The sequence below is a fragment of the Coloeus monedula genome (assembly GCF_965178545.1).
Source record: "Coloeus monedula genome assembly, chromosome: 18".
NCBI lineage: Eukaryota > Metazoa > Chordata > Aves > Passeriformes > Corvidae > Coloeus > Coloeus monedula.
Window position 1 is genome coordinate 4,223,498 of NC_138798.1, and position 27,339 is coordinate 4,250,836.

The 27,339-nt window shown below is 50.7% G+C and overlaps 2 protein-coding genes across 3 annotated transcripts in view; one reads left to right on the forward strand and one right to left on the reverse strand.

Annotated features, from left to right (window-relative positions):
• On the forward strand, window positions 1–7,991 carry TRAFD1 (TRAF-type zinc finger domain containing 1). The gene is made up of 11 exons (XM_082293285.1): window positions 1–521; window positions 2,005–2,140; window positions 2,214–2,267; window positions 3,385–3,640; window positions 4,281–4,541; window positions 4,904–4,977; window positions 5,158–5,373; window positions 6,248–6,374; window positions 6,590–6,887; window positions 7,287–7,359; window positions 7,476–7,991. The coding sequence occupies exons 1-11, from the start codon at window positions 472–474 to the stop codon at window positions 7,515–7,517; spliced, it is 1,587 nt and encodes a 528-aa protein (XP_082149411.1). The 5' UTR covers window positions 1–471; the 3' UTR covers window positions 7,518–7,991.
• A 792-nt stretch (window positions 7,992–8,783) lies between these two features.
• HECTD4 (HECT domain E3 ubiquitin protein ligase 4) overlaps window positions 8,784–27,339 on the reverse strand; it is a 67,040-nt gene continuing 48,484 nt past the window's right edge. For both annotated transcript variants that reach the window (XM_082293591.1, XM_082293590.1), the window contains exons 57-76: window positions 26,283–26,488; window positions 25,830–25,960; window positions 25,460–25,665; window positions 24,413–24,592; window positions 22,799–24,105; window positions 21,078–21,285; window positions 20,237–20,460; window positions 20,004–20,155; window positions 19,471–19,577; window positions 18,533–18,656; window positions 17,644–17,834; window positions 16,955–17,101; window positions 15,893–16,012; window positions 15,620–15,775; window positions 14,649–14,752; window positions 13,532–13,753; window positions 13,064–13,230; window positions 12,446–12,641; window positions 11,937–12,159; window positions 8,784–11,416 (exon numbers count right to left, since the gene is read on the reverse strand). In XM_082293591.1, the coding sequence (XP_082149717.1) occupies window positions 11,280–11,416; window positions 11,937–12,159; window positions 12,446–12,641; window positions 13,064–13,230; window positions 13,532–13,753; window positions 14,649–14,752; window positions 15,620–15,775; window positions 15,893–16,012; window positions 16,955–17,101; window positions 17,644–17,834; window positions 18,533–18,656; window positions 19,471–19,577; window positions 20,004–20,155; window positions 20,237–20,460; window positions 21,078–21,285; window positions 22,799–24,105; window positions 24,413–24,592; window positions 25,460–25,665; window positions 25,830–25,960; window positions 26,283–26,488 (4,508 nt within the window). In that variant the 3' untranslated portion in view covers window positions 8,784–11,279. The remainder of the gene's footprint in view (window positions 11,417–11,936; window positions 12,160–12,445; window positions 12,642–13,063; window positions 13,231–13,531; window positions 13,754–14,648; window positions 14,753–15,619; window positions 15,776–15,892; window positions 16,013–16,954; window positions 17,102–17,643; window positions 17,835–18,532; window positions 18,657–19,470; window positions 19,578–20,003; window positions 20,156–20,236; window positions 20,461–21,077; window positions 21,286–22,798; window positions 24,106–24,412; window positions 24,593–25,459; window positions 25,666–25,829; window positions 25,961–26,282; window positions 26,489–27,339) is intronic.

Here is a 27,339-nt window from a genome sequence, read left to right on the forward strand (position 1 = left end):
CGGCCGCGGGCACCGGGACTCACCGGGGGCGCCGCGGCACAGCGGGGCCGAGAGCAGCATCCGCACCGGCACCGGCACCGGCACCGGCACCGACACCGACACCGACACCGACACCGACACCGACACCGACACCGGCACCGACACCGGCCGGGCCATCACACACCGCCACCGACGCGGGCCGGGGCATTAGAGACCGGCACCGACCTGACCTGACCTGACCCGAGCCGACCCGGGCCGGGCCGCCGACACAGATCCGGGCTGGGGTAGCAGAGATCGGCACCCGCAGCCGACCCTCACCAGGCCGGGTGACCCGAGACCGGCACCCCCCACCGACCCCCGCAGGGCCGCGCTTTCGCTTTCGTCGGTCCCTGCCCCGGTCCCTCCCGGCGCTCTCCCCGCCGGGCGAAGGCGGCAGCAGCCCGCCCCTGTGCCCGGGGGTGTGAGGAAGCGGGCCCGGCACCGCACGGAGCCATGGCCATCGCGGCCGTGCCCGCGGCCGAGTCCCGGCTCTGCGGCAACTGGTAAGGCCGGGCCGGGGGTCGGTGGGGGCCGGGCTCGGTGAGGGCCAGGCCGGGCCGGGGGTCGGTGGGGGCCGGGCTCGGTGTGGGCCAGGCCGGGCCGGGGGTCAGTGAGGGCCGGGCCGGGGGTCGGTGAGGGCCAGGCCGGGCCGGGGGTCAGTGAGGGCCGGGCCGGGGGTCGGTGAGGGCCAGGCCGGGCCGGCCCCGCCGTTACATCGGGGTACAACTCTTCGGAGTGCTGTGAAATCCCGGGGATCCGGCGTGATAACGACCGTACTGCCTTTCTATAAAACGTTTGGGCGTCGGATTTCCCTTCTGGCTTAGTGGGGAACTGAATAGAAACCGAAACGTTAGGATCAAAATCCAGGCTCGGTTTTCAGTGAGGTCCACACAAAGTACGCGATTCCAAGTTTTTTTCAGCAGTTCCGTGGCTCAGGAGCAGAAATATAAAAATAGGGTCAGTAGGCAGTGTTGTTGTGGAAATTTTTTTCTCTGATTTCACATCTCTGCAGAGCCCCAGCATTGGGAATTCAGTGGCTGACAAGGAGTCACCTCACAAGTTCTGTCTCGAATACAAGCAGCTAAAGAAATTAACTTTTTCTGTTGTTGTTTTTCCCCAAGAGACATCAGAATCCAAACAGTTTCTTACAACATCAGCCTGGTTTGTTTGGTCTGTGCAGTTCAGCTGCTGCTGTTGGACTTTGTTGCTTTGCCAGGCTTTTGGCTGGCGGGGATCTGGCAGAGGAGAAAGCTAAACAGCTGTAGTTTTAGCAAACGAGAGGTTATAAAGTTAAATTGGGTGTTTTCAAGGTGGATTTCTTGGAAAGGGCATGATCCACGTGGAAATGATGCTGCCTGTTTGAGGCAGAAGTAAGGACTGAGCTCCAGGTGCCTCAGTTCCTTTTGGTCCTTTTGTGTTTGGTTTCAAGACAGAAAGTGAGAATCTTAGAAATTAGATGAGTTGGGGGATTTTGGGGGGTACAGAGTAGCGTTGTTACTGCTGGGGCTCTGAGCAGCCTGGTCTGTGGAAGGTGTTCCTATGAGCTTTAAGGTCCCTTCCAACCCAAACCATTCCATGGTTCCATCATTCCTGGAACGGGATCTGTCAGGATTTCCTGCCCCTCCCCCAGAAAAAACCGCTGTTTGGCCTCTCAGAGCCAAGTTGTTTTCAGGAAGGAACTTTTATCTTCTCAGACTAATTTATTAACTCGAACCTGGCGATAACTTGTTTGTGCTGCAAGATATGTCTTTCATGTAAGGAAATAAATCCACCTGGATTTTATCTTAATGCAGTGTGACTTTTGCATGTCAAGTACATGAATATCCACCTGTGCTGGAACCTTGAGGCCTGGCTGGGCCTTTCTCTACTCACTTGGAACCATGAATTCATTGAAATCTTTCTTAGCATTACTTTTTTGTTGTGTACAACTGCTTGGATGTGTTGTCAGTGTGTTTCTGCTCAGTAACCTCAGCGACTTTCTCACAGCAAAAAGGATATTCCTGCAGTTAATTTCATCATCCATGAAATCCACTGTAGAAGAAATATTGAAATATGCCCCTACTGCAGTGACTCCATCCCAAAGTCTGAGATGAAGAACCACATTGAGTCTGAACATGTGCAGGTGAGAGGCACATCTCTGCTCTGAAACTGCTCATTTCTGTGGTAATTAATCTAATGAGGTCTCCTTGCTGTAGGTCACCTGCAAGTGTAGGATGAAGATGGAAAGCAGCCTCCTGAAGGATCACGAGGTTGGTGGGTTTTATATTATTGAACCCTTGGGGGATGCTGTGGTGTTTCCAAGCCCTGATTCCAGAGCCTTTCTGTCAGTCAGCACCTGGATTCCAGCCTGGGGCTTGTGCATCCTTTTATTGAGTGATGCTTCCTAAACTCACAGCCTCTGGAAGAAGGGATTGGGAACTACCTTAAAGTCCTGGAGCCGCTCAGGGCTTCATATCAAAGGGGTATCTGTGATAATTGGTGATTTTTTTGTCCCTGTTAGTTGAAAAATAGCTATTTAAAATACGATTGACTTGACTTTTTTTCATTCCTTTACTGTTTCATGTTTCTGCTGGAGCCATTATGTGACTTTTAATAACTCAAGCTGTCCAAACAGACTTTAAAAATAGCCTGTAAAATAAACTAAAATAGGACAGAGTGGGATTTTCTGAGTTCTGAATCCAGTTGGCTGCTGTCACAGACAATCTTGTTATAAATGTCAGTCCCTTCCCTTCCCGTGGGCTCCTTTAGAGACAGCTCTGGAACTGCCACCTCAGCCTGCTGATTGCTGAGGGAAAAAGGATTTTCTTTGGAAATCTGTCCAGTACTAAACCCTGGGAGTAGCTAATCCTGCTTGTGTGTGTGTGGTGCTTTTGGCTTTGTAAAGCAAGTGATGATGTTTTATTAGTGCAGGTTGTTTATTGGTGCAGCATCTGCAAATATCTTGTATTTTATCTATTTTTAACCCCTTTTGAAGGGCACCTTACCTGTTCAATGTGGGGTAAAGAACATGTCCAAGCAGTTCTTGTTGAGCAGTGAATGAGGTGCAAGTCTGTTCCCCAAACACCAGCGTGGATTTTAGCTGTACTCATGGAATGATGCTGGATTTCTGTGTCTAAAACCCAGCTCCAGAAAGCTCCACGTGACCCTGACAGATTTAAAATCATGTCCTGAGTGTCTGCAGAGCTTCAGCTGCCAAGCTTGTGCCTCCAGCACATCGTTGTTGCATTCCCACGTCGGAGCTTATTCCAGGCTATTCCTTAGCGAGGCTTTGGATGCAGCTGAGGAGACAACAGAGAGCTCCAAAGCTGAGCAAACTGAGAACCTCAGTGTTCCACGTGGGAAGAGTAATCCCATGTGTTTTCCCAGGCATCCTCGTGCCCCCTGCGCCCCGTGCTGTGCCAGTTCTGTGACATCCAGCTGGCCTTCAACAAGCTCCAGGAGCACGAGCTCTACTGCGGGGCCAGGACCGAGCCCTGCGGGCGCTGCGGCCGCAACGTCCTGGTCAGGGAGCTCAAGGAGCATCCCCGGGTCTGTGGGAGAGAGGAGAAGGCAGCCAAGGGGAGCAGGAGAGCGCCGGGATTTGGGAAGGAGGATGGAGCCGTGAGGAGCCGACCGGGAACAGGTACCGGGGATGGGCTTGGGAAGAGCCAGAGGGGGGGAGAAGGAGAGTTAGAGCAGCTGTGGGACACAGGTCCAGGGACAAAACCGTAGGGACACAACTCCAGGGACACAGCCCTTAAGGACAGAACTCGAGGGACAGAACCTCTAAGAACAAACCCTTAGGGACATTTACGGGAACCCAAACATTTACGGGAACAGCACAAAGGAATCAAAAGTGAGAAAAAGTGGAGAAAGGAAGAAGAACTGGCTGCTCATTTGGTAGCTGGTCCAGGTGTAAGGTTCTGTGATTCCTTTCTGTGAAAATACAGAGTAGTGAACACTCCAGAGGCCCCAAGTGGGAATGTTTACCCATGGAATAAGGAGTGCTGGGGTGCTTGGGGTGAAAGCCCAGTTGCTTCCTTTTTTTTTTTGTCTCAAAGTACCTGGCTTAAAAATGAAGCTGGAGTTGTTTGCTCACTGGAATTTGGGCCATGATTTTTCTCCTTCATCCTCCTGGATTTGGTACAAACACCCTTTGCTTTGAGATGCTGAACTCCAGGAGGGTCCACATGTGAAACCTTGGGGTTGAGTCTGATGCCCAGAGGGAGCTGCTGGTGGCAGGGTTGATGTTCTCCCAAATTTACAATATTTGTCTTTTGAAGGGAATGAGCTGGAGAGACCTGAAATCCTTCATTCCCAACTTCCTGAAGACTGGAACGCTGACCTGGACTATGTGTTGGCTCTCAGCCTGCAGAGTGAGAATAATCCTGACCATAATACTGCAGCTGAGATTCCCAAGGATTTCTGGGAATACAACTACACCAAAGAGCCTGGACAATCTGCCCATCTGGGTGGAACTGACCTGTCCAACATCTTCAGTGACTCTCCAGGCTCCTTTAGCACATCAAACCATAGCAAAATAGGTATAAACGCTGCTGTGGTGGGGTTTTTCTTTAAATTTGAGGGAAGGGAAAAGGAAAATTTGGATTGGGAATGTTAAAGATTATCTAGGTATTTCAAAAGGTCAAAATTAGTCTTTTTGAGACTTCTAAAGCAAAGCAGCAAGTGAAGAAGAAATAAAAGCTGTAGTCTCTGACCTTGGTGTGTGGTGGGAGCCCAGGCAGGGAACGAGGTTCTTGTGGAAGTAAAAATGGTGGGAAGGAGGATCTGGGGGGAGCAGTGCAGCTTGTTCTGAGAGGAGAAATGGCACCAGGGGGTTTCGTGGTGCAGCAAGAGGTGTTTTTACCAGACTCCACAGAGCACATAACCCTTCCCTCCCTTGCAGATAAGGACGTGATCATGCTGCCCTGTGAGTTCTGTGAGGAGCTGTGCCCTGCTGAAGATCTGATCCTTCACCAGGTTTGGGACTTCCCTGTGTCTTGGGGTTTGCAGTGAAGACTTTTCTGTGGCTGTCACTGAAAAGGGTGTGGGTGACGCTGTGAGAACTCTGGTGTTTGGGTCTTTGCCAAGAAAAGCAGTTTTTTAATGCCCACCTGGCTTATCAGGAAAGGTGATTTTTCTGTGTTGCGTGTCTAACAGACAGGGTGTAACCCAGCAAGTGCCTTTGCCTCGTTCAGTAAGAGAAGTTCTTCTCCAAATCCATGGGAATACGGTGGTCTGCAGGCTGGGGGGTCCAACAGTCGCAGGGCTGTCCCTTCATCCCAGCCGCAAGCTGTCCAGGCAGAAGGAGACATCATGATTCCATGTGAATTCTGTGGCATCCAACTGGAAGAGGAGATTCTTTTTCATCACCAGGTACTGAACAGGATCTGTTGAGTCACAGTTCAAGGATGGGCCCAGTCCCGGGGGCTCTCGTGGCACGTTTCAGGAATTCAGGGAGCTGTCCCTGGCTCAGATCTTGCCACACAAGGCTCTGGGATCCATGTGAAGGGTTGTGCCACACTGAGGTTCCTCCTCCAGTACTCAGAAGTACTGGATTAATTTGAAAGCTCTGGTAATGAAGCTAAACAAAAGGGCCTGAAGTTGCACAATCAGGACGTTTGAGTCACACCGAAAATGAAGTTGAGCCCTGGATGAGTCAGCTGAGGGGGGAGAGGAGCACAAGGGTGAAACTGGGTGGGAGAGGAAGCAGAGAACAGACTCCAGCCCTGGGAGTGGTGTGCCCAGGGAAGAGTCCTCTGGAACTTGCTGCTGTTACAGACAAGATGGGAGAATGCTGAGCTCAGCCATTTTCTGTGCCATGGCTCTTTCCCATTCTTAGTCCCAGCAAACTGGTGAAGCTGGAGTTGGGTTGGTTGTTCTGGGCCTCTCCTCTCCTGAGGGACAGCAAAATCTGTGTTCTGGGAATGAGATCTGATAAAACTTCAGAGCATATCACAGAATCCCAGAATGGTTTGGGTTGGAAGGGATGTTGAAGCCCATCCCATCCCACTCCCATAGGCAGGGACACCTTCCACTATTCCAGGTTGCTCCAAGCCTCGTCCAGCCTGACAGGGGAATGGAACTGGATGAGCTTTAAGATCTCTTTCCACCCAAACCATTCTGGGATTCCACAATAACAATTCCCTACTCACCTTAACCTCCCTGAGCGCTGCTGCTCTGCAGTGTTTTCCCAGGAATTTTCACCTGAGTGAGCTTCACTTGACCAGCACTGTGTGTTCTGCTGCAGCATCACTGTGACCTGCGCCCTGCCAGCCCCACAGGTGACATTCCAGCCCGGGAGCTGCCAGCTCCTCAGCCCTGCGGGGACAGACGGGAATCGCCAGAGCCGGCTCGGCGACGGATCCGGCACCAAGGTGTGGGCAGGGCACAGCCTGAGCTCCTCTGTGCTTGCACTGAGATGCTGTTACCCTGTTCTGTCTCTAAAATCTTCCATCCTGTCCCCTCGGTCTGGGTTTAGGGAGGGATTAAATCACTGGAACCGTGTCCTTGGAGATCCTGGGATGGACACGGGGCTGTTCCTGATGCTGCAGCTGCTGTTCCCATTGAGCTCCATGTCCTGTCCCTGCAGGAGATGTTTCTCCTTGGCACACAGAAAGCTTTGGGAAGCTGGGGCTGTGCTCTGCTCCGGGGTCCAGGCTGAGGATGGAGACGGCCAAGGCTGGGAATGCAGCGTTGTCCCCCCCAGGGAGAGCCGGTGACGCTCCGGCCACAAGGGGGAAGCCCGGGAAGGGGAATGGCAGCGAGGGGACACCGAAGGACAGAGGTGACTCTGCAGCTGGGACAGTGCCACGAGTGAGACCTGCTCAGCGCTTCCAGGCAGAAACCTTCACTTCCAGCTCCTCCAGAACTTCTCCAGCCCAGCCAAGGTAACCCCTTTGCCTTCTGGTCCATTCAGCTTCCTGTGGTGCAAATCTGGATTCCCCTGCCTTTGCCCGTGGCTGAAAGGGTTTTCAAAGGCTTTCATATTCATCCAGTTGAATTTGATTGGTACTTAGCTGAGTTTCAAACAACAAATTTAGGTTTTCACCTCAAAATAGAACAGGCCCACTGGTCACTGGGATAAAATGTAGGATAAGGCCTCATTCCCTGTCCGTGGAAGTTCTCTGCTCTCACCTGGGCTCTGAACAGGAGCTGTTCTGCTGAAACATCTGGGCCAGGGTCAGAGGAGGCAAAAGGGCCTCCCCCTCGACCTTCCCTGTCTCCCTGCTGTGTTGTCCTGTGTTTATCCTGCCTCCTCTGAAGGTGTCCCTGTCCCTGCTCCACAGCTCCAGCACCGCAGGGGGAAGGAGCCTCGGGCTGTCGGACGGGCGCAGCGGCCTCCGGCGCCGGAGCTCCAAGGTGAGGCTGCAGGGGCAGCTCCTGATGGCTTTGCCGGGACAAGGAGCTGCTTTTTACAGCCCTCCCTAATCAAGTCATACTTGAAAACAGCATTTTTCTTTTTCCCCTCCCTTAAGGCAAAAGCCCAGAGCCCAGCGGCCGGACAGGCGGAGGAGTGAGCTGGTGCCTGTGGAAAACGTGGAGCGCCTGGCCCCGTTCCCAGGCTCTGCCAGACCTGTTGGTCTGAGTGCAAGTAAATTTCAACACTGAGCTTCAATTTTTAGGCAGTGACCATTTTCTAAATCTCTATTTTTAATCTGTGAGAGCAAAGTTCAGGTTTTTATGTCTCTGATCGCCTTGAGCACCACCCCAAGGCATCAAGCAGAGTCTCACCTTGGGGCCCCACCTGAATTCTGTGCCTGTGTGGGCTCCTTGTGCCGCCCCAGTGTGGGATTTGTGCCACCCCGAGCTCCTGGGGTGTCCTGCCCTGGAATGCTCAGGCACAGCCAGTGACTCCAGCAGGGAGCAGTCGGTGCTCTAGACCTGTCCCACACAGAGCAGGGTCGAGGGCTGGGGCTCCAAGGCTTCTCAGTGCTGCATTTTCAATTTAAAAGCTTTTTAGGTTCCTTGGAATAAAATTTCTCTGATGCTGTCCCGAACTGTTGTGCAGTGCCATCTATCCCACGGGGTGACACGAGGGCATGTCCTAACCCCACCTTGTGAGGGCTGGCAGATCCATTCCCACCATTATTCCCTGCCCTGGGACTTAGGGAAGTGGAGCAGCTCCTGGAAAACACCTGTGGGCATCAGCCTAATTAAAGAGGTGCAGCAGATGGCACTGGCAGGGCTAATTAGCCACCCCTGGGGCAGGGTCATTACCAAAGCCTCATCTCAGGTGCCAACTCCGTTCCACTGGAACAGCCAGAGCCCAACGATGGCTGGAGGGATCTTTTCCTCAAGGAAAGACATTTTACAGATGCTCCCCCCATGTGTTTATTTAGACAAGGAAAAAAGAAAAAAGGTATTTAAAAACTGGGGGACACCAAACCTCTGTTCTTCCCTGGGGAGAAGGGCTGTGGGAAGATCAGGGAATGGGAGCTGGTCCCTGAGGTTTGGGACGGATAATGGGGTGCTGTGGGTCAGGAATCAGTCGTATGACAAATAACTGATGAGTGAGGTGGCAGAGCCTGTGCTGTGCCTCAGGCACAAGGAATATCCCAGAGGAATAACCTCAGCAGTGGCCGTGCTCCCCTTGGGTACAGAATCCTTACATATTGTTCCAAGTACACACAAAGAACCCATAAAAGTGGGATTTCAACAGAGAACCTGCAGCTGCCTTCCTCCCCCCTTTCCTCCTCTGCCTCGGGCAGCTCCAGCAGCGGATCCCATTCCCTGCAGCCCCAGAGAAGGACACAAACACCTCCAGGGATGTTAAGAATCTCCTTTATGCAGGTGTACACTCGATGGCCAAGAGCACTTACAGGTTAATGCCGTGTACGGAACCGAGATGGACACACACCAAGCTAGAACTAATACCCAGCTCCAGAGTTTTTCCATTGTTTAGTATAATTTTACATTCTGAATGAATATATATTAAAAAAAATAATAATAATCATCACAAACCAATCTTTGCTTCGACAAACAAGCCTAGTACAGACAATGTCAAGTTCATTTAAAGCACAAGGAATTAAGGATGATTAGAAAAGCTTTAATTAAAAGGCCATTTGAGCCACAGCTGAGGTGCTGCAGCACTTCCTTCCCAGGAGCATGGAATTAAAAAAAAAAAAAAAAAAAAAAAGCCAAAAAACCCCCACAATTCCTCTTGTGGGGCTCATCCTGTTCTCCAGAACAAACCAAAGTCGATGGAAGTTGGTTATTGGTGCGACATTTGTCCTGTAGAAGAAGCTTCATTTACACCCCCAGGTGCAAACGGCAGCGACGAGAAGTTCGTTATTTGTAATCATAAATAATTAACTGTAATAAATACGGATCAAGTAACGTTCCAGCACATGCCCGGGGCCGGTGCAGGTGTGCTCCACTCGGATGTGCTTCCCAAAGGAGCACACACACAGTAGCAGCAGTTTCTTACTCACAGCTGGAACCGGAGCCTTGGGAACCGCTGGCACACGGAGCTCTGGAGCCCACTGGGATGGCCCCTCAGCATTCCAGGACTGGAACCCAGGACAAGCCCAGAGAGAGCCCAGCCCGGGGCCACAGCTCTGCCATGGAACTCAGCCGGCGTTCCCCACGTTTCCTGTTTGGGAACACATCTCCCGATGGGAACAAACCGGCTCCAAGCCGCTCCTTCGGCTTCGTTTTCCCTTGGTCGTTGTAAACTCCAGGTGTTCCCGCTTGCTCCGAGTGGTTTCTGAGCTACATAAACGCTTCTACCAGGAAATGGACGAGATTCAAGAGTAAATATTCTTCCTACATGGATCTGTTCCCTGGACAGGGCAATACGCATTGGGAGGGTAACAGCTTCCTAACCACGGGGTTGGGAGACTCCGGATGCCGACGACTACCTACGACTGCTGCACACACATTCCCATTCCCACTCGCTCACGGAAGAACAAGGACACCCATCCCGAACTCACACCGCCTCTCCCGCATCCCACGCACTCAGCGTTCCCACTATTCACAATAATGTACAATAAATACATTTGGGATTCCCGGGAGCTGTTCCGGAGCCATCGGACACCGAGCTGAAGGTTCAGTCACCTCATCCAGAGCCTCCCGGGCGGCTCCGCGCCAGCACTCGGCTCACGGGCAGCACCGAGCCCGCGGCACAGACGGATTCCGGGATGGTCTCTTCCTCAGAACTCGGGATCTGACGGATCAGCAAAGCTGGAGTGTCCCAGAAATCCTGGTAAGGGACGAGACACCTGTGGAGGGGCTGCTCTGAAGCACCCAAAACATTCCACAGAACACCAGTGAAACGTGGAGCTGTTCCCGCTCCGCAGTCGGCTCCCGGCTTTCCATACAAAACAGAAGCTTTATCTTCCAACGGGTGACTTCATCCTCCTGCCGGGTGTCACGGATTTTAGGATAATTTGCTCTTGGATCAAAGATTTTTGAGTACAAAAATGAGTTCCAGGTGTTTGAGCACCCCCCAGTTGCTCTGAGAGCTCACTGGGAAATGGGATCAAGTCCCAGATTTTCAGGATGGACTGTGGTATCTTACACCCTTTGGAGAGAAGCCGTTTTGTTCTGCTCATATTTTAATTACAATAAATTATTTTGTGGCTAAGCAAAGCAGACATTCAAGAACATGTAGGGCAGGAACCCAACGGAATCACGGCCCTTTCACTGTTCTATTGGAAATTTTCCCAAAAGTGTTGAGCTGAACCCCCCAATTCCCTGTGGCAGCCCCCGTGTGCTTGGTCAGAGTTTAAAAAAATGTCAAGGAAAGTGGTGGAAAGGTGGAAAAGCAGTTTGGCAGCGAAGTTCCTGCTTCAAACCTCAAGCAAGTGCCACAAATCCTGCCTGTGCTCCTGCCCATGTGATTCCCTCCCCATACCCAAACTTGGCATTTTTGTACTCAAAAACCTCTCGGGGGAGAGTGATCCATGAGCCTTCCCCTCCGAGGGCTCCCGGCCTTGGAATGCCCTCCCTGCCGGTGGTGGTTGCACGGGGCAGAGCATTCTGGATTACAAAATTAGAAATGTACAGGTGGAAAGGTTTTTTCCCCAATTAAATTATACACAAACCGGTCTTTACTAAACTATCCTACAAATATTCCACAAACAAGGCAGCAAAAGAACCAGTCCACCACAAAGTCTACGAATACAAAATGGAAGTCTTCCGGGAATTACTGTAACGGGAACGAAGGTTCAGGAAATAAATTAACCCCCAGCTCGTCCCACGGGAGGTGCTGGACGGGAACTGAAGGGGTTCCACTCGGCAGAGTCACGGAGTCACCTCCAGGTGTTCCCTGCTCCTGCTCAGCCGCTGAGCGGGTCCTCCCGGTAGTGGATGGCGTAACGGAGCTTTTCCAGCATGATGTCCAGTGAGGAATACTGCGGGAGCTTGATCATGAACATGCACGTCTCCACTCGGATGTACCGGGAATCCGGGGAACCTGCGGGACAGGCAGCGGGAGGGGTTAAAGATTCAACCCAGCACTTCCCTCCTGCTCTCCCAGAGCCCCTTCCTGAGGGTATCCAAACCCAATCCCTGCCTGTTGTGGGTCTTCTGAATCTTACGTGTTTCTGCGCTTCTCCATCAGGCCTTATGCCAGTATTTTTCCAATAGTTTAATCATTTCAAAAGTATTTCAGACAAATAGCAAAGTCTCTCTGCATCTCTACAAGGCAAAATTTTAAGTGCTCTGGAATCCCAGAACAGTTTGGGTTAAAAGCTTAAAGCTCATCCAGTTCCACCCTCCTGCCACGGGCAGGGAACTTTCCACTGGATGCAGTTCAAATTTTGTGTGATGTTTTATTTTTACATGGTTTAAAACCCATTCTCTCCTTATTTACCCCCATAACCACCTGCCCTCTTTGTCATTGAGCACTAAATACCAGTTAAAGGGGGCTGAAGGCCAGGATGGTGCTGGGAGCAGACCCAGCTCCTTTCCCTCGGGAAGCGGCCGTTCCGTACCTGCGGCGCCGTCGGGGGGGGCGATTTTCATGGGATAGGGGGGGACGTGGGCGGTGTCGGGGCCGCCGTCCTTGCAGGGGCAGGTGAAGGGGATCCTCTCCTGGTTACAGGCAAACTTGATGAACTTGCAGAGCTCCTCCTGTGTGAACATCTCCAGGGCGCTCCAGAAGAACTCGATGTGCTGGTCCGTCTCCATCAGTCCCACCTGGTACATGGTGTGTGCCTGAGGGAACAGGACACGCGTCCACTGCTGCTCTCCCCTCTCCCTTCAGGAATCTCCCCCACTATGCTTTTAAATAAATGAAGTTCACACTCTTACTCCTCTCTGCACAAACCCCACCCTATTACTTCCCGAATCCAGTGAAATCTTAATAAAGCCCCTTGGGGGCAAAGGGGTGTCCAAGCACAGGCCAGAGTTCCCCACGGATGTCCCGGCTGCACCAAAAGCAGAAGATTCTCCCCTCCCACCTTCCCACGGGAGGATCCCCCTCTCGTGTCCCACAAAGCACCTTGAGGAATTCCAGGTTGATGTAGGGAAGGCCACAGGTCCTCAGCTCCATCTCCAGGGGGGTGAGCGTGGTCAGGAGCTGCAGGGGGATGATGGAGCCCAGCCCTGCCCTCACTGCTGTCATGCACTCCGGGGTCTGCAGCTCCCGCATCCGCAGGCTCCGGATGGCGGCTGCGTACACGTCCTTGTTCTCCCACCTGCAGGGACACACATCTGGGATGAGGGAGGAGCACATGGGAGAGCCCTCATGGCCCACCCCGTGTTTCACACGGAAGGGTTTTAAGGAGAGATCCTGATCTGGAATAATCCAGAGTGAGCAATACACGCTTTGCACTCCGATGCTTCCCAATCAATTCCGCTGTCCTCCGCTTCCTCCTCTCCTCCCACCTGCCCATCCCTCACAAGTGGGAGCCCCCACAGCTGGGACCAGCCCTGCTCCTCAGCTGTCTCTTACAGACCCAAACAGCATCAGTGATCCCAAGTTCTGCTGACTTCTCCCAAAGCAAAGCTTTCCCAGATCATTCCAACTTGGTACAAAAGCACCTCTGGAGATGCTGTGCTTGAAGAACCATTCCAGAGATGTTCTGTGCCATATCCCGCCTGGAAGGCTGCTCCTTACCCCACAGGGATGTGCCTGCCCCTGGGACACAGCTCCACCTCCTCCCCAGTGAGGCTCAGGTAGGTGAATTTGCAGCAGGGTTTGTTGGGGCAGTCGGGGCTCTCCGTCGCCAGGTGCTGGGAGGCGATTTCGGCGCACAGAGCTTCCAGCTCCGTCTCGTCACTGATCTGTCAGGGAACAAGGACAAGGACCTGTGACCAGCACTGCAGTGCCTCGTCCCAGGTTCCCCACAACAGGGACTCATTCCAACAGCAAAATCCTGCACTGGGGGTTCTGCTCTGGTTTAGCAATTCCACATTCCAGTAAATCTTTCAGGAGCCGTAATTCCACCGTGCCCGGCAGCAGAAGAGAGCAGGGAACTTCTCCAGGGCAACAGGAGGAGTCAAAGAGGAGTCAAAACACCACCGAGGGCAGGCAGCAATGCACCCGTGGGGGAATCCTGAGAAAAAGGAGGGAACAGGGACCTACATTTTCAAATTTTTTGACGTAGTTGTAGGTGAGGATGTCAGCTTCCTGCAGATCCACGTCGGGATCCAGGGGCTCTCCCACCAGGGTCTTCCAGAAGGAGGGCAGGAGGTCCAGGGGCAGGGGAACATCGGCGCGGATGGCGATGCCCAGGAGCTGCCCGAAGAAGTGGAACAGCTGCTCCTCGGCGTAGGTGATGGGGCTGGGGGTCAGGATGTACTTCCCCTGTGGGAAAAATGGGGCACACAGGGCAGGATTCACCAGCTGCCCCAGCCTGAGGGGCTGTGTGTTAGCAGGCCTGTGGAAGTGTTCCTGACTGGATGATGTTCAGCTGGATACCAGAGGATCTGCTCCAGCACTGCAGGGAGTCCCTGTATTTTACACACTGGTATCACCTTATCTTGGCACCTCCTGATCAAATCAACCCCAAAAAGTTGGTTCCCATTTTGCCAAGCTGTTGATCAGCACTAACAGGATTTTCTGCAGTTGTTACATCAGTCTGAGATCCAAGTTTTTCAGCTGTGGGATGTTTCTAGCCTGGATTTGCAGAGCCAGGTTTGCTATACAGTTGGTCTTAAGCTGAGGAAAAGGAGCTGTTTCCCACTCTGAGAATATTCCCAGGAAGGAATAATACCTCAGGTAGTGAGAATTCTCTGGACCATCAGCTTTATCTTGTTTCTAGAGAACATCTACTGCACAAAGTAAGACTCTAAATAGCATGGATGGAGCATTTTGTTCTCCTGGCAACGTGACTGATCTTCCTAGTGACATTCCTGGGGTAAGGCCACAGAACAAAAATTCCTGGAAGTTCACCAGTTTGGGACAGACAACCTCTAAATCAGACAGCTGAACCTCCTCCCTCTGAACTCTGCCCAGGAGTTTTAATTCTGCTCCATTTTGCATTTTGCTGCCTGGGCTCCTTCTCCAAGTACCTGTTGCACACGAGGTGCAACACGGGATTCACCAACTCCCACTTCCAGCTCTCCCAGGATGTGGGACCTGCTTGGTTTCATGGATCTGAGGCCTCTCTGCACCTCTGACCAAATGTGTCCCACTCCTGTTCAAACCCAGCATTCAGAAAGAGAAGAACCCCCTCATTCTTGGCATTGGGATCTCACACCTTGTTCTTATTGACAGCAGAACTGGGGCACAGCAGGAGCAGGGAGAGGGAGGAGCTCTGGAGCTCTTTACACACTTGCCAAAGGAAGTGACGGAAAGATCCACCTGGAAAAGAGAGAGGGAAAACAATGACAATATTCCTTTGTTCCCTGCTGAATTCCTAAGTGCTGCTTTGCTTTCCAGCACTCTAGAACAGCAGGAATATTTGTTCCACCAGCTGGCCTGCAAATGGGATTTGGTGCTGGATTAGGAGATGGATGGGGCTGTCCTACAACAATGGAGGTGATGCTCCAGAGATCAGTACAGATGCTGAGCCACAGCCAGAACATTTATCTCCTCATAAACACTGTCAGTGCCACCACAGCCCTTCGAAAGACAGGAATTCCCCTTGGGAGAAGGCCCCATGGAGCTCATGGCTCAGCTGATGGGGGCACACTCACTCTCCTTACACCTCAGGCAGGTGACAGGAGCTGGTGATGTGAGAAGTGTATTTTGGGCTGACTCCCTATTCCCCCATGGATCTCCACCAAGGACCACAACCAGCACAGCCCACATGGATCTGGACAGCAGGGATCCCTCTGCTCTTTGGGATCTGCCTCAATACCCCACTGAACAGCTCTGCAAAGCTGAATCCCCTCATCCGGGGTTACACCCAGCCTCCTCCTGGAGCAAACACTGAGGAACCAGCACCCCGAAGAGAGCCAACATCCTGGGGGATTCCATTCTTTCCCATGCACAAGAGAATTGTGTTCCTTAGCGTTTACATGAGGCACATCCTGGTGAAAAGCTGGGCTGTCCCTGGGGGATTTCCCTAACGTTACCTAGGCTGTCCCTGTCCTCACTCAGTGGTGCCAGGGACTCCCTGTCCCCACTCAGTGGTGTCATGGACCCTCTGTCCCCACTCCCTGCTGCCAGGGACCCTCTGTCCCCACTCCCTGGTGCTGCAGACTCCCTGTCCCTGTCCCCACTCACTGGTGCCGTGCACCTCCTCCCCGGTGAAGCGGATGTTGAAGGCGTAGGTGGGGTCCCCCCCGCTGGCCAGTTTGACGCAGAGCTGGGACGAGGGGACGCAGCCCAGCTGCCGGGCAGCCTGGCAGAAGTAGGAATTCTCGGAGGAACGGATCTCCCCTGTTCAACACAAAGGGAAAAACGAAGTTCCAGCATCATAGATCAGCAGCAGGGCTGGGGGAAAGCAGCTCTGACTCGTTGCAAACGGGGTTTGGAAAGGATTGGTGCTTCCCGTACCTCCAACGATTTCCAGGGGATCCAGGGTGATTTCTGGGGCTGCGTGGTCAGCAGTTCTTTGGACAGTGGCATTGAGCACTCTGTTCATGACAGTGACTTTTGTGTCATAAAAGATTAAACCTGAAGAAACAAACACATTTCAGCAGAGTTCATCTACCCACCATTTTATTCCTGAAATTCTCCAGTGGACAATGGTAGAATAAAAATTTCCCCTTCATTAGGTAGGTGACACATGGCTAGTCCAATTTAAAAAAAAAAAAACTTCATAGAATCATGGAATGATTCTCATCCAGTTCCATTCATCCAGTTCCACCCCCTGCCATGGGCAGGGAACACCTTCCATCATCCAGGTTTCTCCAAGTCCCATCTATTTGTTCCTCATGTTTTCTGGAATAAGAACACTGATGAACACAATTCCAATGTTCTATAAATAGATCCCAGCAACTCCACCACAATCTCTGTAAATAGGAACACTTTGCCAAATAGTTTCCAGCAATCTGAGATGTTTTGACAGTAAAGCTACAGGCAAGAAATGATGTGAAAAAATAGGCCTGTGACACTGCCCCAAAAATACATTTAATACCTCGTATCTCCATGAAGAGAAATCTCTCAACATTCCTCACTCCCCCACGCTGGTTTAGGAGTGTTTTTTTCCAGCTGGGCCAATACAAAAACCTCCTTTCACACAGTGACATCCCTGTTGAATTTTGTATCTTCTTCAGAAAACAAATCTGGGAAATGTAATGACCCAAATCTTGGGGTTTTTGGTGCCTAATGAAGGCTGTAAAAATCCTCTGATGCACTATAGGTATTTTCTTGATCTTGCTAATGCTACAACAACGAAGTCCTGGGACTTTCACCCGATCTGCTTGTGACTAAGTCAGAGTTTTGATTTATGGATACTCCCAAGAGGATGAAGACCCACAGACACCGAAGAGGGAACAACTCCCTCTGTGGTCACGGTGTCCATGAGCTACTCACAAGGATAATCCCTCTCTCCTTAAAAGCAAACCAAGAGAGAAGTGCCCTGCAGCAGTGCCCTGGGGGCAGTGCCCAGCTGACCTTTGGCCTCCTGCAGTAAGGCAGCGATGCTGTTCCCGTACATCTCGGTCTGGCGCAGCTCCACCAGCGGCAGGAAGAACGTCTCCAGCGTGGTGTTGAGGGACTGCAGCAGGGCAAAGCGCAGCCGCAGGCTCTCCACGGGGACATCTGCAGGGGGAAACTCCCAGTCAGAAGCAGGAACAGATCCCCCAGCTCCTGCAAATCCCAGCAGCTTTGGTCCATGAGCCACACAAGCTCCTTCCAAAGCAGCCCCTCTGATCCCTGCACTGAGGATGCAGGAACAGCTGTGATCCCTGAGGTTCCTCCCTGGATCTCCAGTCTCTGGGTGTGAGTCCAGAATCTTCCACTATCACTGAGTTTTCCTCTTCAAGTTCTTAGAACAGGATTTAGGTGACTAAAATCTGCCTAAGTCCAGAATGAAAATCCAGTCTTCCTTCCCCTGCAAGCTGAACTCACCAGGTATTTCCAGCTCCAGCCTGAGCTAGGAATTCTGTGTGGAGAGCAGGGAGCAGCTGCAGTGCATCCCTGACTTTGCCCAAGCACACCCAAAGAGAGAGAAGAGCCAGACTCGGCGCTCCCCTCATCCCACTGAGCCTCCAAAGGAAAGTCCCCCCCCACTTGGGGACATCCAGAAGCCCTCCCCAGCTCGTGCCCTGAAAGAAGCCTCCGTGCAAACCACCCAGACATACTCAAGAGACGGGAAATCCTGGGATCTGCTGCATCAGCTGGATCCAGGTACACCTCGTGGGGGTGCAGGCGTGCAGGGGTGATGGCCAGGTGGCGGCACAGGCGGTTGATGTACTGCACCAGGGCCACGTCCATCTCCAGGCTCCACTTGCGCGACGCCTTCTGCGCGTGTCTGGCGTCGATGCAGGCACACCTGGCAGGGGACAGGGGCAGAGCTGCTCACTCACAGTGTGCTGGGCAGCTACACCTGGAGTACAAGCTGGTGCCCTGCTCTTTGCTCCCCTTTCCTTAAGCATGACAAGAATCCCAGTGTGAGGCCAAGAGCTGATTTATCACCCCCATTCCTTCACTGGTATTAAGTAATTAGGCACAAAGGCACAGCCCATTAAGCTCGCTTAGTGCCTATCTCCTCTGGAGATGATAAGGGGCAATTAGCCTGTGGCCTGACACAGGGAGATAAGGAGAATTCATTTAAGGGAGTTTCTTCCTCTACAATAATAAAAAGAAGTTTAACAGTTCCCTCTTCTACAGCATTTCTGACTCAGTACCAACCCTGCCAGTTAAACAGTGCACTGGCTGGGGAAGGAAACCAGAAACAGACATGGAACTACAGTTCTCTTCAGGATAATTTATTATACAGTTTGGAAGCTCTAGAGGACACTGTGGCATCTGATTTTGTTGGCCATGCTGTGCACAGAAAGTCAGGAACCTGCATTTGGACAGGACGTGACTTTTAAAACATATTTTGAGAAAATAAGCAATTTCCTCTACAGGCCTTGCAGCCACTGATGAAAGTGTTAAAGCTTCTTGCATTAGGAACACTTGGGATCAAGTTTTTTGAAGTGAGCACAGTATCAGTATCACCCTCTCAAAGAGCTTTGCAAGCTGTACCTCTCAAAGTGCAGGTCGTAGCCACAGGAGAGGATGGCTCTCCACACGCTGCGGATGTCCTGCTTGGAGCGGTCCACCACGAATCGGTGAAATCCATCCAGGGTCAGGTACTTCTCCTCAGGAACTGGCACCACAGACCAGCAAAGAGTTCATGACTTGCCATGAAGTTCTCACCCCACACAGGAGCAGGAGGTGGCTGCTGCCAGCTTCCTCCTGCTCTCCCATCCCACCATGGATCCCTTCCTGGGGAGCTCTATCAATCACACGCTGGTCACACTCACCTCAGTCAGTGGCACTGCCCTTTTTCACTGCCCTAAGGGGCTCAAATCCCCCACTGCCCTCTGGAATAGCTCCCCCTAACCCGGTATCAAGGATCCCTATTTGGCTGGATGCTGAAATTCCCCTTTTCTGAGCTAACCTGGCACTTCCTACAGGGAAGAGGGGAATCCAAACTCCTGTCTGTTCACTCTTCTACCTGACTAGAGAGAAGTTCTGAGCACAGCCCCTGTCATGGCATGGCTGTGCTCCCTCCTCCACAAGTTCTGAGGTATCTCCATCATCTTCGTTATCCAATTTTCCACTTGTGGTTGAAGCATTTCCCAATATAAATTGAGAATTTAAACCCACCTGGTTCAACCCCATAATATCCCAAACCCTCACTACACCAAAGCCTTGGAAATACACCCTTTAGGGAATTCTCTGCCTGGTTTATTGACATGTCCTACACACAGCTGCAAGAACTATTTGCTCTCATGCTGATGGGCCCAGAATCACAGACACACAAAAGCAGAATTTTAAATCACTATTTCTAAAAAAATTAAGTTAGACTTGTTAGAAATAAAGACAAACCAAATCTATCGTGAGGTTATCTAAACATGTCAATAAAAATATTTCTTTTCTATGATGCAAAACTAGAAAAAATTCCCTGCAGCTCCCACCTTCCTGTTTCTTTGTGGGAGACTTCTCAGGGTCCTTCTCCTCAGGTTTGCTCTTCTCAGGAGATTTGGGCTTTACAGTGGGTTTCTTCTCACTTAAGGCTGTTCGGCTGAGGGACAAAGTGGGTGTTAGGATCAAAAGTTTCCTTTCATCTGTTCAGAGAATCCCAGAATTGTTTGGGTTGAAAGGATCCTAAAGCCCATCCAGTCCCACTCCTTGCCATGGGACACCTTCCATAGGTCGCTCCAAACCCTGTCCAACCTGATGTGTATTTTGGAATAAGTGCACTGGGATAGAATACTGATGAACACAATTCCAGTGTTCTATAAATACATCCCAACAACTCCACCCCAATCTCTGGAAAAAGAAACACTTTGCCAAAGAATTTCCAGCAATCTGAGCTGTTCTGACAATAACGTCACAGTCACTTTCCCCATCCCAACACATGGAAGCACAGAGGGAGGGGGGATAAAAACCTGCATTTCTACAGTGAAATCCAACATTCCACAAGTGCCACAAGGCTGAGGACACCCACCTGACACTGTTGAGCATGGACTTCTCCTTGGTGGGGGGTTTGGTGACCGGGCGCTTGGTGCTCACCACCTTCACCGGGTGCTGCTCCTTGCCCGCCTTGTTGTACTTGCTCTTGTCAAATTTGGGCTTGGGAACTCCGTATTTCCTTAAAATCTTCCAACACAGAAAGTGGATGGTCACCCAGTGCTTTCAAGCAACACCAAAAGAGGCTGAGAACAGTTGGCAAAGCACTACCTGGGTCAGCTGGTCCTCCAGCACCTTCTTGGGAGGGCGGACGTTGGTGAAGAAGACGTGGAGGAGGTTCCCGGGGGTTTGGGAATTGATCTGCTCCTTGCTGAGGTAAATGTCAGCCACCTTGATGGGCTTGGCTGGGGTCAGGCTCAGCATTTGTTCCGAATGGATGCAGCTTTTAAAGATCTCTGTGAGAACTTCCCGAGCACCTGGCACCAGTTTTTCCCCTGATGAAAAGAAAAAAAAAAACCAAACCAACAACAATTTGGTAGAAAATACCACGAGAATTGGTTAGAATTGGAAATGTGAAAATACATTTTGCATTCAGATAAAATATTCTATTACATGGCACTTGCTTTGAGATGGGAAATCACTTTTGCAGTAAAAAACCTGCTCCTTCTGCACCCCATTAAAGACAGAGAACTGGCCACATCCTCTAATTATTACTTGTGGGAGTAGTGGGGATGAAAAAAGCAGATTATTTATCATGGCAGGATAAAAATTATGTTGTGCAGACAGACACCAACACCTATCAACTGAACCAAGCAGTCAAAAATTATTTCGGCAGCTACTTTCTCAAAAGAAGTCCCGAAAGAATTAAATCAGTAGTTTTTTGGGTTGATGAGGAGCGGTTTGTTTATTTATTTATGATTTATTTGATTAGCTGGGTGGACAACTGAGCAATGTTCAGCTTGCAAATAGCTCCTGCAGGGATAAAACTTGCTTTGGAATTTCTCCCTGGCTCGTTGTCACTGCTGATTTATACAGAAAAGGAGAATCTGAGCCCTGCTCATCCCCAAAAATGCCCAATACAAGTGAGATTTGCCCATATCAAACCACCTACCTTTTATTGACTTATCATTGAAATAATCCTCTAGTGCTGGGCTCCCCTGGGTGTCAAACAAACTCTGATTTACAGTGGAAACAGTTAAAATCTCTTCGGTTGACATCTCCATAAGCTCATCCTCCCCATCCAGGCTGGACAAGCCAATGAGGTCACTGCTGTTGAAGAGGCTGGCTCGGATTTTCTCTATTTTAGCTCTTGACCTTATCTGTACAAACAATGAAATTAGTTCACAGCAATTCTGAGAAAACAAATTCACTTCCATTCATGGGAATTTGGGGTTTAAGCTTTTTCCCCCTCCTCATCCAGATGATCATTATTGTTTCTCTTCTAACACTCTGCTGCATCAATAATTTGATGCCAAAATTCAGGTTCAGCCTAGAAAAGATCCTTTCTGAGAACATCTGCCCACTGAAATCCTCATGCTGGGAGTTAATCAGGCACAGCTCTGATCCAGCTATCCCATGTGTGAGTCTGGAGACAGCCCTTGGGAACAGCAGGGAAGAGCTGAGGGGTCAGCCAGGTAACCTGGCATTATTCATAATTCTGCTGTCCCTGCCTCAGTTCTCCACTCAGAAAAATCAAAATTAGCACAGGCCTTGAAGCCTCAGCCACACAGACTGGGAAGGGGAACAGTAACTTCCTTTGATTCCTAGAATAACCACTGTCAGAGCAGCTCCAGACTTGGAATAGTTTCCATGTGAACACTCTGGCAGCTTTTTGTACACATTTAATTCTGTATTTCAATGATGTCTTAATGTCAATTAACAGCTCAAGAATAGCAACTTGCAGAGTTTCCATCTGAGTAAGCTGCTTTTCTTCTAAAAGGGGAACTGATACAATCCCAGACTATACAAAAACATCCCTCTCCATTCCCAGGCTATCAGGAATGGCTGGGCTTTTGGAAGGTCCTGATAAAATCTGAAGCAGGCAATTTGTGGAAGCAGCAGAGAGGGAGGTTCTTGTGCAGAGCTGAACACCTGGAGTGATGCAGCACCGATGGCAACCACCCACAATGCTTTTAGAAATTAATTTGGAACCAGACAGCAACAAAATTTATCATCTCTCCTAAAGTAGCTTTATAGAGGAAACCATAGGTGGTTCAAAATAGGTGAAAATCCACTGATTAAACATTAAATAATTGCCTTGTGGGTCAAACCAAAAGGGCCCCAGTCTCTAAATTCATCTCAGCAGTGGCCAGAGCAAACCTTGGAGAAAGGCACATGAAAGAGGAAATGAACTGATCTTTCCCCTGTTCCATGTTCTCCCAGCCTCTGCAAATCAGTTTAAAGATTTCCTCAGCTGAAAGCTGCAGTGGCTGCTGTGCTCCACAGCTACCAATCCTCCAGGAACTTAATCCCTTAGGAATTTATTCACAGTCTTGGCTTCAGCAGCACCCTGTGACAACAAGCTCTACAAGCTGCAACACACAAGACTTCTTCCCTTCTTCCTTCTGTTATCCAATTGCTGCTGGGTCACTCCACTACTGGGTCCCCTCTGTCCTTTGAGACACAGGGATTGTTCCCAACACTGTGAATGTGGAGCAGGGAATTCTGTGCTCCTCAGCCATCCTGTCCAAGCTGAGAATTCCCAGTCTCCCTGGACTCACATGGCATTCTTAGACATACATTGACCCTGCACCCATGGAGAAAGAGCCAGTTCCTAGAGTGCAATCCCATTCTCCCAGAAAACCCCAGCTTCCAGAGGCCCCTCTCTGTTACCTCCACCACAGCAAAGCCCTTGATGGGCCGTGACAGCAGCGGCTGATTGTCCAGAGATGTCACCGTGTACATGGAGCCCACGTCCGACACCGACGCCGTCTCCACGTTGTCCAGCGGCTCCCCAAGGCTGCCCAGGCTGCCCAGGCTGCCGGTACTGCAGTGGGAAAGATCCAAACTCTCCTGGCTGGACACCACGTGCGGCTGTTCCAGCAATCCGGGTGGGATGGCCAGCTCCAGCCCTGCTTGGAACTGGTCCACTGAGATGTCGCTGACAGTCCGGGATATGCCCTGGGAGCTGCAGAGGGAAGCCTGGCTCGTGGATGCCGAGGCGCTGACGCTCATGGCCGGCGTGACGCTGCTGGAGCTGCTGATGTCCAAACTGTCGGCGCTGCTGGAAACCGTCGGCTTTTCCAGCTCCGTCCTGCACTCGCCTCCTTCTGCTTTGTCCTTAGTTTTTTTGGGATCCTCTTCCTGCAAAGGGATGTAGATCTCATCCTTGAAGACCCCCCCGTGGGCATTGCAGGCCTTCCTGATGGCATTCCTGACGGTGGCCTCCTCCAGGTGCGTGGGGATGCCGGAGATGACGAGCAGGCGGCTGTGGGCCGTGGGCCCCACCAGGGCCTGGCAGGCATCGGCCACGGCATCGTTGGTCACACCCAGCCCCTGGGGGTCCTTCTTGGTCAGGTGCCTGAGGATTATCAGCAGGGTCAGAGCTCTGTGGAACCACAGCATGTCCTCAGGCTTGCTGCCCCCGATGCTGAGGAGCGCCGCGTCCGTCTCGGCCGCCCTGGATGAAGCCCTTTTCCCTGAGGATGAGGTTTTTTCCCGCTTCATTTTGACTTTTTTCCTCTTGGACAGCAAGCTCGGGCTCTGTGGTGTCTGCCCTGGGGAAGATGAGGAGGAGGAGGAGGAGTCACTAAGATTTGGGGCGCTGGTGGATGAGATCACATTGGCTGTCACGCTCATGTTGATGGGCAAGGTCACTTCTGCCACAGCCAGGCACACTTCCATCAGGGCATGGAAGTACGTGGAGAATCTTCCCTGGTCGGCCACTCCGACCCCAGAGCCACCACAGGCATTCCCAGACACCCAGTTCTGGGTTTCCTCATCGTAGAGCTTGTGCAGCTCTGACTGCAGGGCCATGAGCATGGCCAGGCAGGGGTTCAGCTGCAGGGCAATGGATGAGGACAACCCTGCTGGATTCTTTTTCTGCTCCAGGTTGTGGATCTTGCGAAGCAGCTCGGCCAAGAGGTGAAAGATCAATTCCTTCACACATGCTGCCATGTCAGTTGTCCAGAGGAAATTCCCTGTGTGAGGAAGGCAAGGCATGGCAGTCAGCAGTTTCACTCTTAGCAGCTTTATAACACCAGCTGCAAAAGTAACTCCATTAAAAAAAGCACCAGAAAAGCTCATTGCAATGTCGTGTCAGCACTTAAACAGACAGGAAGGTTATTCCAAGAACTGCAAATCAACAGAAAATTTCTGGAGTTTCAAGAAAATTTCCTTATAGTGGAAGAGCTCAGAAAATTTGAACTGTAATTTTTGTTTCCTAAACTCCCCACCTGAGCCAGCACATTATCAGTGCTCATTAATAAGGAGATACTCCATTCTCACCTAAAAATTCCACTACTTGCAAGAGAACTGAGGCAGGAATAGTATCCAGTTCATCTTCAGATTTTCCATCCCCATCTTCCAATTTCCAGGTTAAGAGCTGTTCTGTGAATGCCATTGCCAGGGGAAATTCCAGGGGGAGGGAATGCAAGACCAACACAGCTCCAGGAGGAGGAGACACTCCTAAGCAAAAAGGTCCAAGAAAATCCTCATCATGACTCTGAGCATTGATAAAAACAATATTACTGTAAAAACAGTAATATTTAAGATATTTTCAAGGCTAAACTTGTGTTAAGTGAGAATTTTCTCTGCAGCACCTTGTAATAAACAAATAGGAATGTTTCTCTATATTGGTAAGTTGATATAATCTATGATTATAAATAAACAGAGAACATTTTATTCACATAAAGAAACAGAACAATTTTGAGCCTGAACATATCTAGATATACATATAGAACTTGCCCCAAAATAATTTATTTCTGTCTGATGGGTACTGAAAACAACATCAGCAGAAGAACTGAAGGATCTCCAAGGGGAAGTTTTAAGAACTCACTGCACCCAGTCACCTTCACTGCTCTAAATCCCACTGTCTCTCCCTTAGGGCAAGAGTAAAAAGAGTATTAATGATTTTTCTTGCTGGAGAAGCTGGGGTGACCTAAGTATTGCTACACTGCAGATATATTACTCTGGGGGTAAGAGGGTCCTAAAAAACACCTAAAAAAGCAATAAAAAATTATTCTCCATCTGAAACAGCTCCTCAAACACCAACAGCACCAACACTGCAGAAATGAATATTTTGAATAAAATGTTTTGAATACAAACACTGCTGGGTGAACTCCTGGAATATAAAAATGAGAATCAGATGGTTGCCAGTGTTTATAAAACCAGGCTTTTTTTTGGTTAAGAATGAATTCCTTATACAAAAATCCTGCCCTAAGCGCTGCTAGGACTGGTGAGCACACAGGAAGGTGCTCCAGAAGCCATAATAAAACTGGTCCGAGCTCTGAGAGGACAGTGAAGGCTTTTCCCTCGTGCTGTGGCTGTGCTCACCCAGTTTGATGTGCACCCTGTCCGTGGGGGTGATCACAGCCGGGTACTGGTTGGTGGTGGGGGGTGGCGTGAGGCCGGTGTTGGTGGGGGAAGCGTCGCGGGGGTAGCACACGGCCTCGATGAGGTTCAGCTGCCCATTCCTCTTCACCTTGTGCCCCAGCCCATAGACCAGCACCCGAGCCCAGGGGGCCTTGTACAGGGACGAGCTGGGGAAACAGCAGCACAGCTTGGTTAGGCTCAAACAGGCTGGAAAACATCCCAGCCACCGCTCAAAACAAGTCTCGGAGAAGGCAAAACTCTCAACAAATCAGTAACTGCATCCCCGGGGCTGCCAGGCTCAGACCCAGCTCTGCCTCTCTCCATGACTCACTCTTTTCGGAATCCAGACTGACTTTCCTTACAGGACACGATCACAAAGGCAGCCCCAGGAAAATTCACATCCATGTTGACTTTGGATTCGGAAATGGGGAATTCTTCAGCAGGAAACTGTTCTGGTGCCGCCTGTAACAGGACAATTCCTCGTGAAAGATCCCAAACAGCAGCAAACCTCCTCCCTCTTCTGTATTTATAGACTGCTCTATAGCCAAAGTATTTAATTAATTGTAAATTATGACACAGTGGGAGGCCACTTCATTTCAATTCAATCCAGAGCATTGCTACTGCTTTGTGTTTTCAGTGTGCCCACTGCAATCAGGATAATAGAATCCATCCAGAGAAACAATTCCCTGTGAGGGAACCATCATGGAAATTACAATCACACACAGAGCAAGGGCTCCTGAGAAGGGAACCCAACACTCTCATAAAACATGAGTGAATGTTTTACCTGCAGAAAGGAGCAGATCTGTTTGGTGAGGTCCAACAGACTCTCCTCTCCCTGATGCAGCGTCCGAGTAATGGCCACAGTGAGCCACTCCCTGATGGCCTGGGAATTACCCTGGTAGAAGAGGTCTGTGGCAGCACAGGTCTGGGAATGGATGCAGTGCTGCAGGGACTGGGCCAGGAGAATGGAGCTTGAGCTGATGGTTCCATCTGGAATAACAAGGAGAACAGCACAAATTTGGAGATCGCTCCAAATGTTTATGTAGCCTGGGAAACAAAAGGTGTAGAACACCTGGAAAATTCCCAACCTCTGTTTTCAAGTGGAAAACTCCTTGCCTAATAAAAGTCAGCAGGAGAAAGGATCCGCCCAGGCCCAGCCTTGTGGCTGGGATGGCCTCTCAGTGCCAGCTGTGCCCCTCACCAGCCTCAGCCCAGGCCCTGGCAAGGGCAAACACGGAGCTGTGGGATCACCCTGGCTCTGTTCCCCTGGGAAGGCAGGAACACATCGATCCATTGCTGAAGTACAATGAGGATCAGTGACCAGAGGGAAAAGCAGCTTTATCTGTTCTCAGGCTTTCCCCACAGAGCAACCAGATCATTTTTGGGCAGCCCCAAGTGGCTCTCAAGCCCCAACACCTCGTGGCTGTCATCGTGCAGCTCCCAGGAGAAGTCAAGGAAAACCAAAGAGCAGACCTCAAAGGAGTGGGCAATTCACCAAAATGCCAGTTTGGGAATTGGCTGTATTAGCAGGACTTGAATTAGATAAATATTAAAGAGGAAAAACTAAATTAAAGCTTGCAAAACTATTCTTAAAGCCATGCAAAGTAGTGCTGTACTCTGCAAGAGGATCCTTTCCACGGTGGCATCTGTTAGAGGCAGCCAAGTTCCAAAGGAATTGGAAGAGGGAAAAGGACTCTTTCCAAGGGTAAATAATCACTTTCTTTTATTAATAACCTATATTTAGCACTTCCTACTTCCTCCTTATGCTCCAGCCATGTGACACACGTTTCTCTGCATGCAGAAGGGCTTGGTCATGATCACTGTCTTTGTCAACACTCACT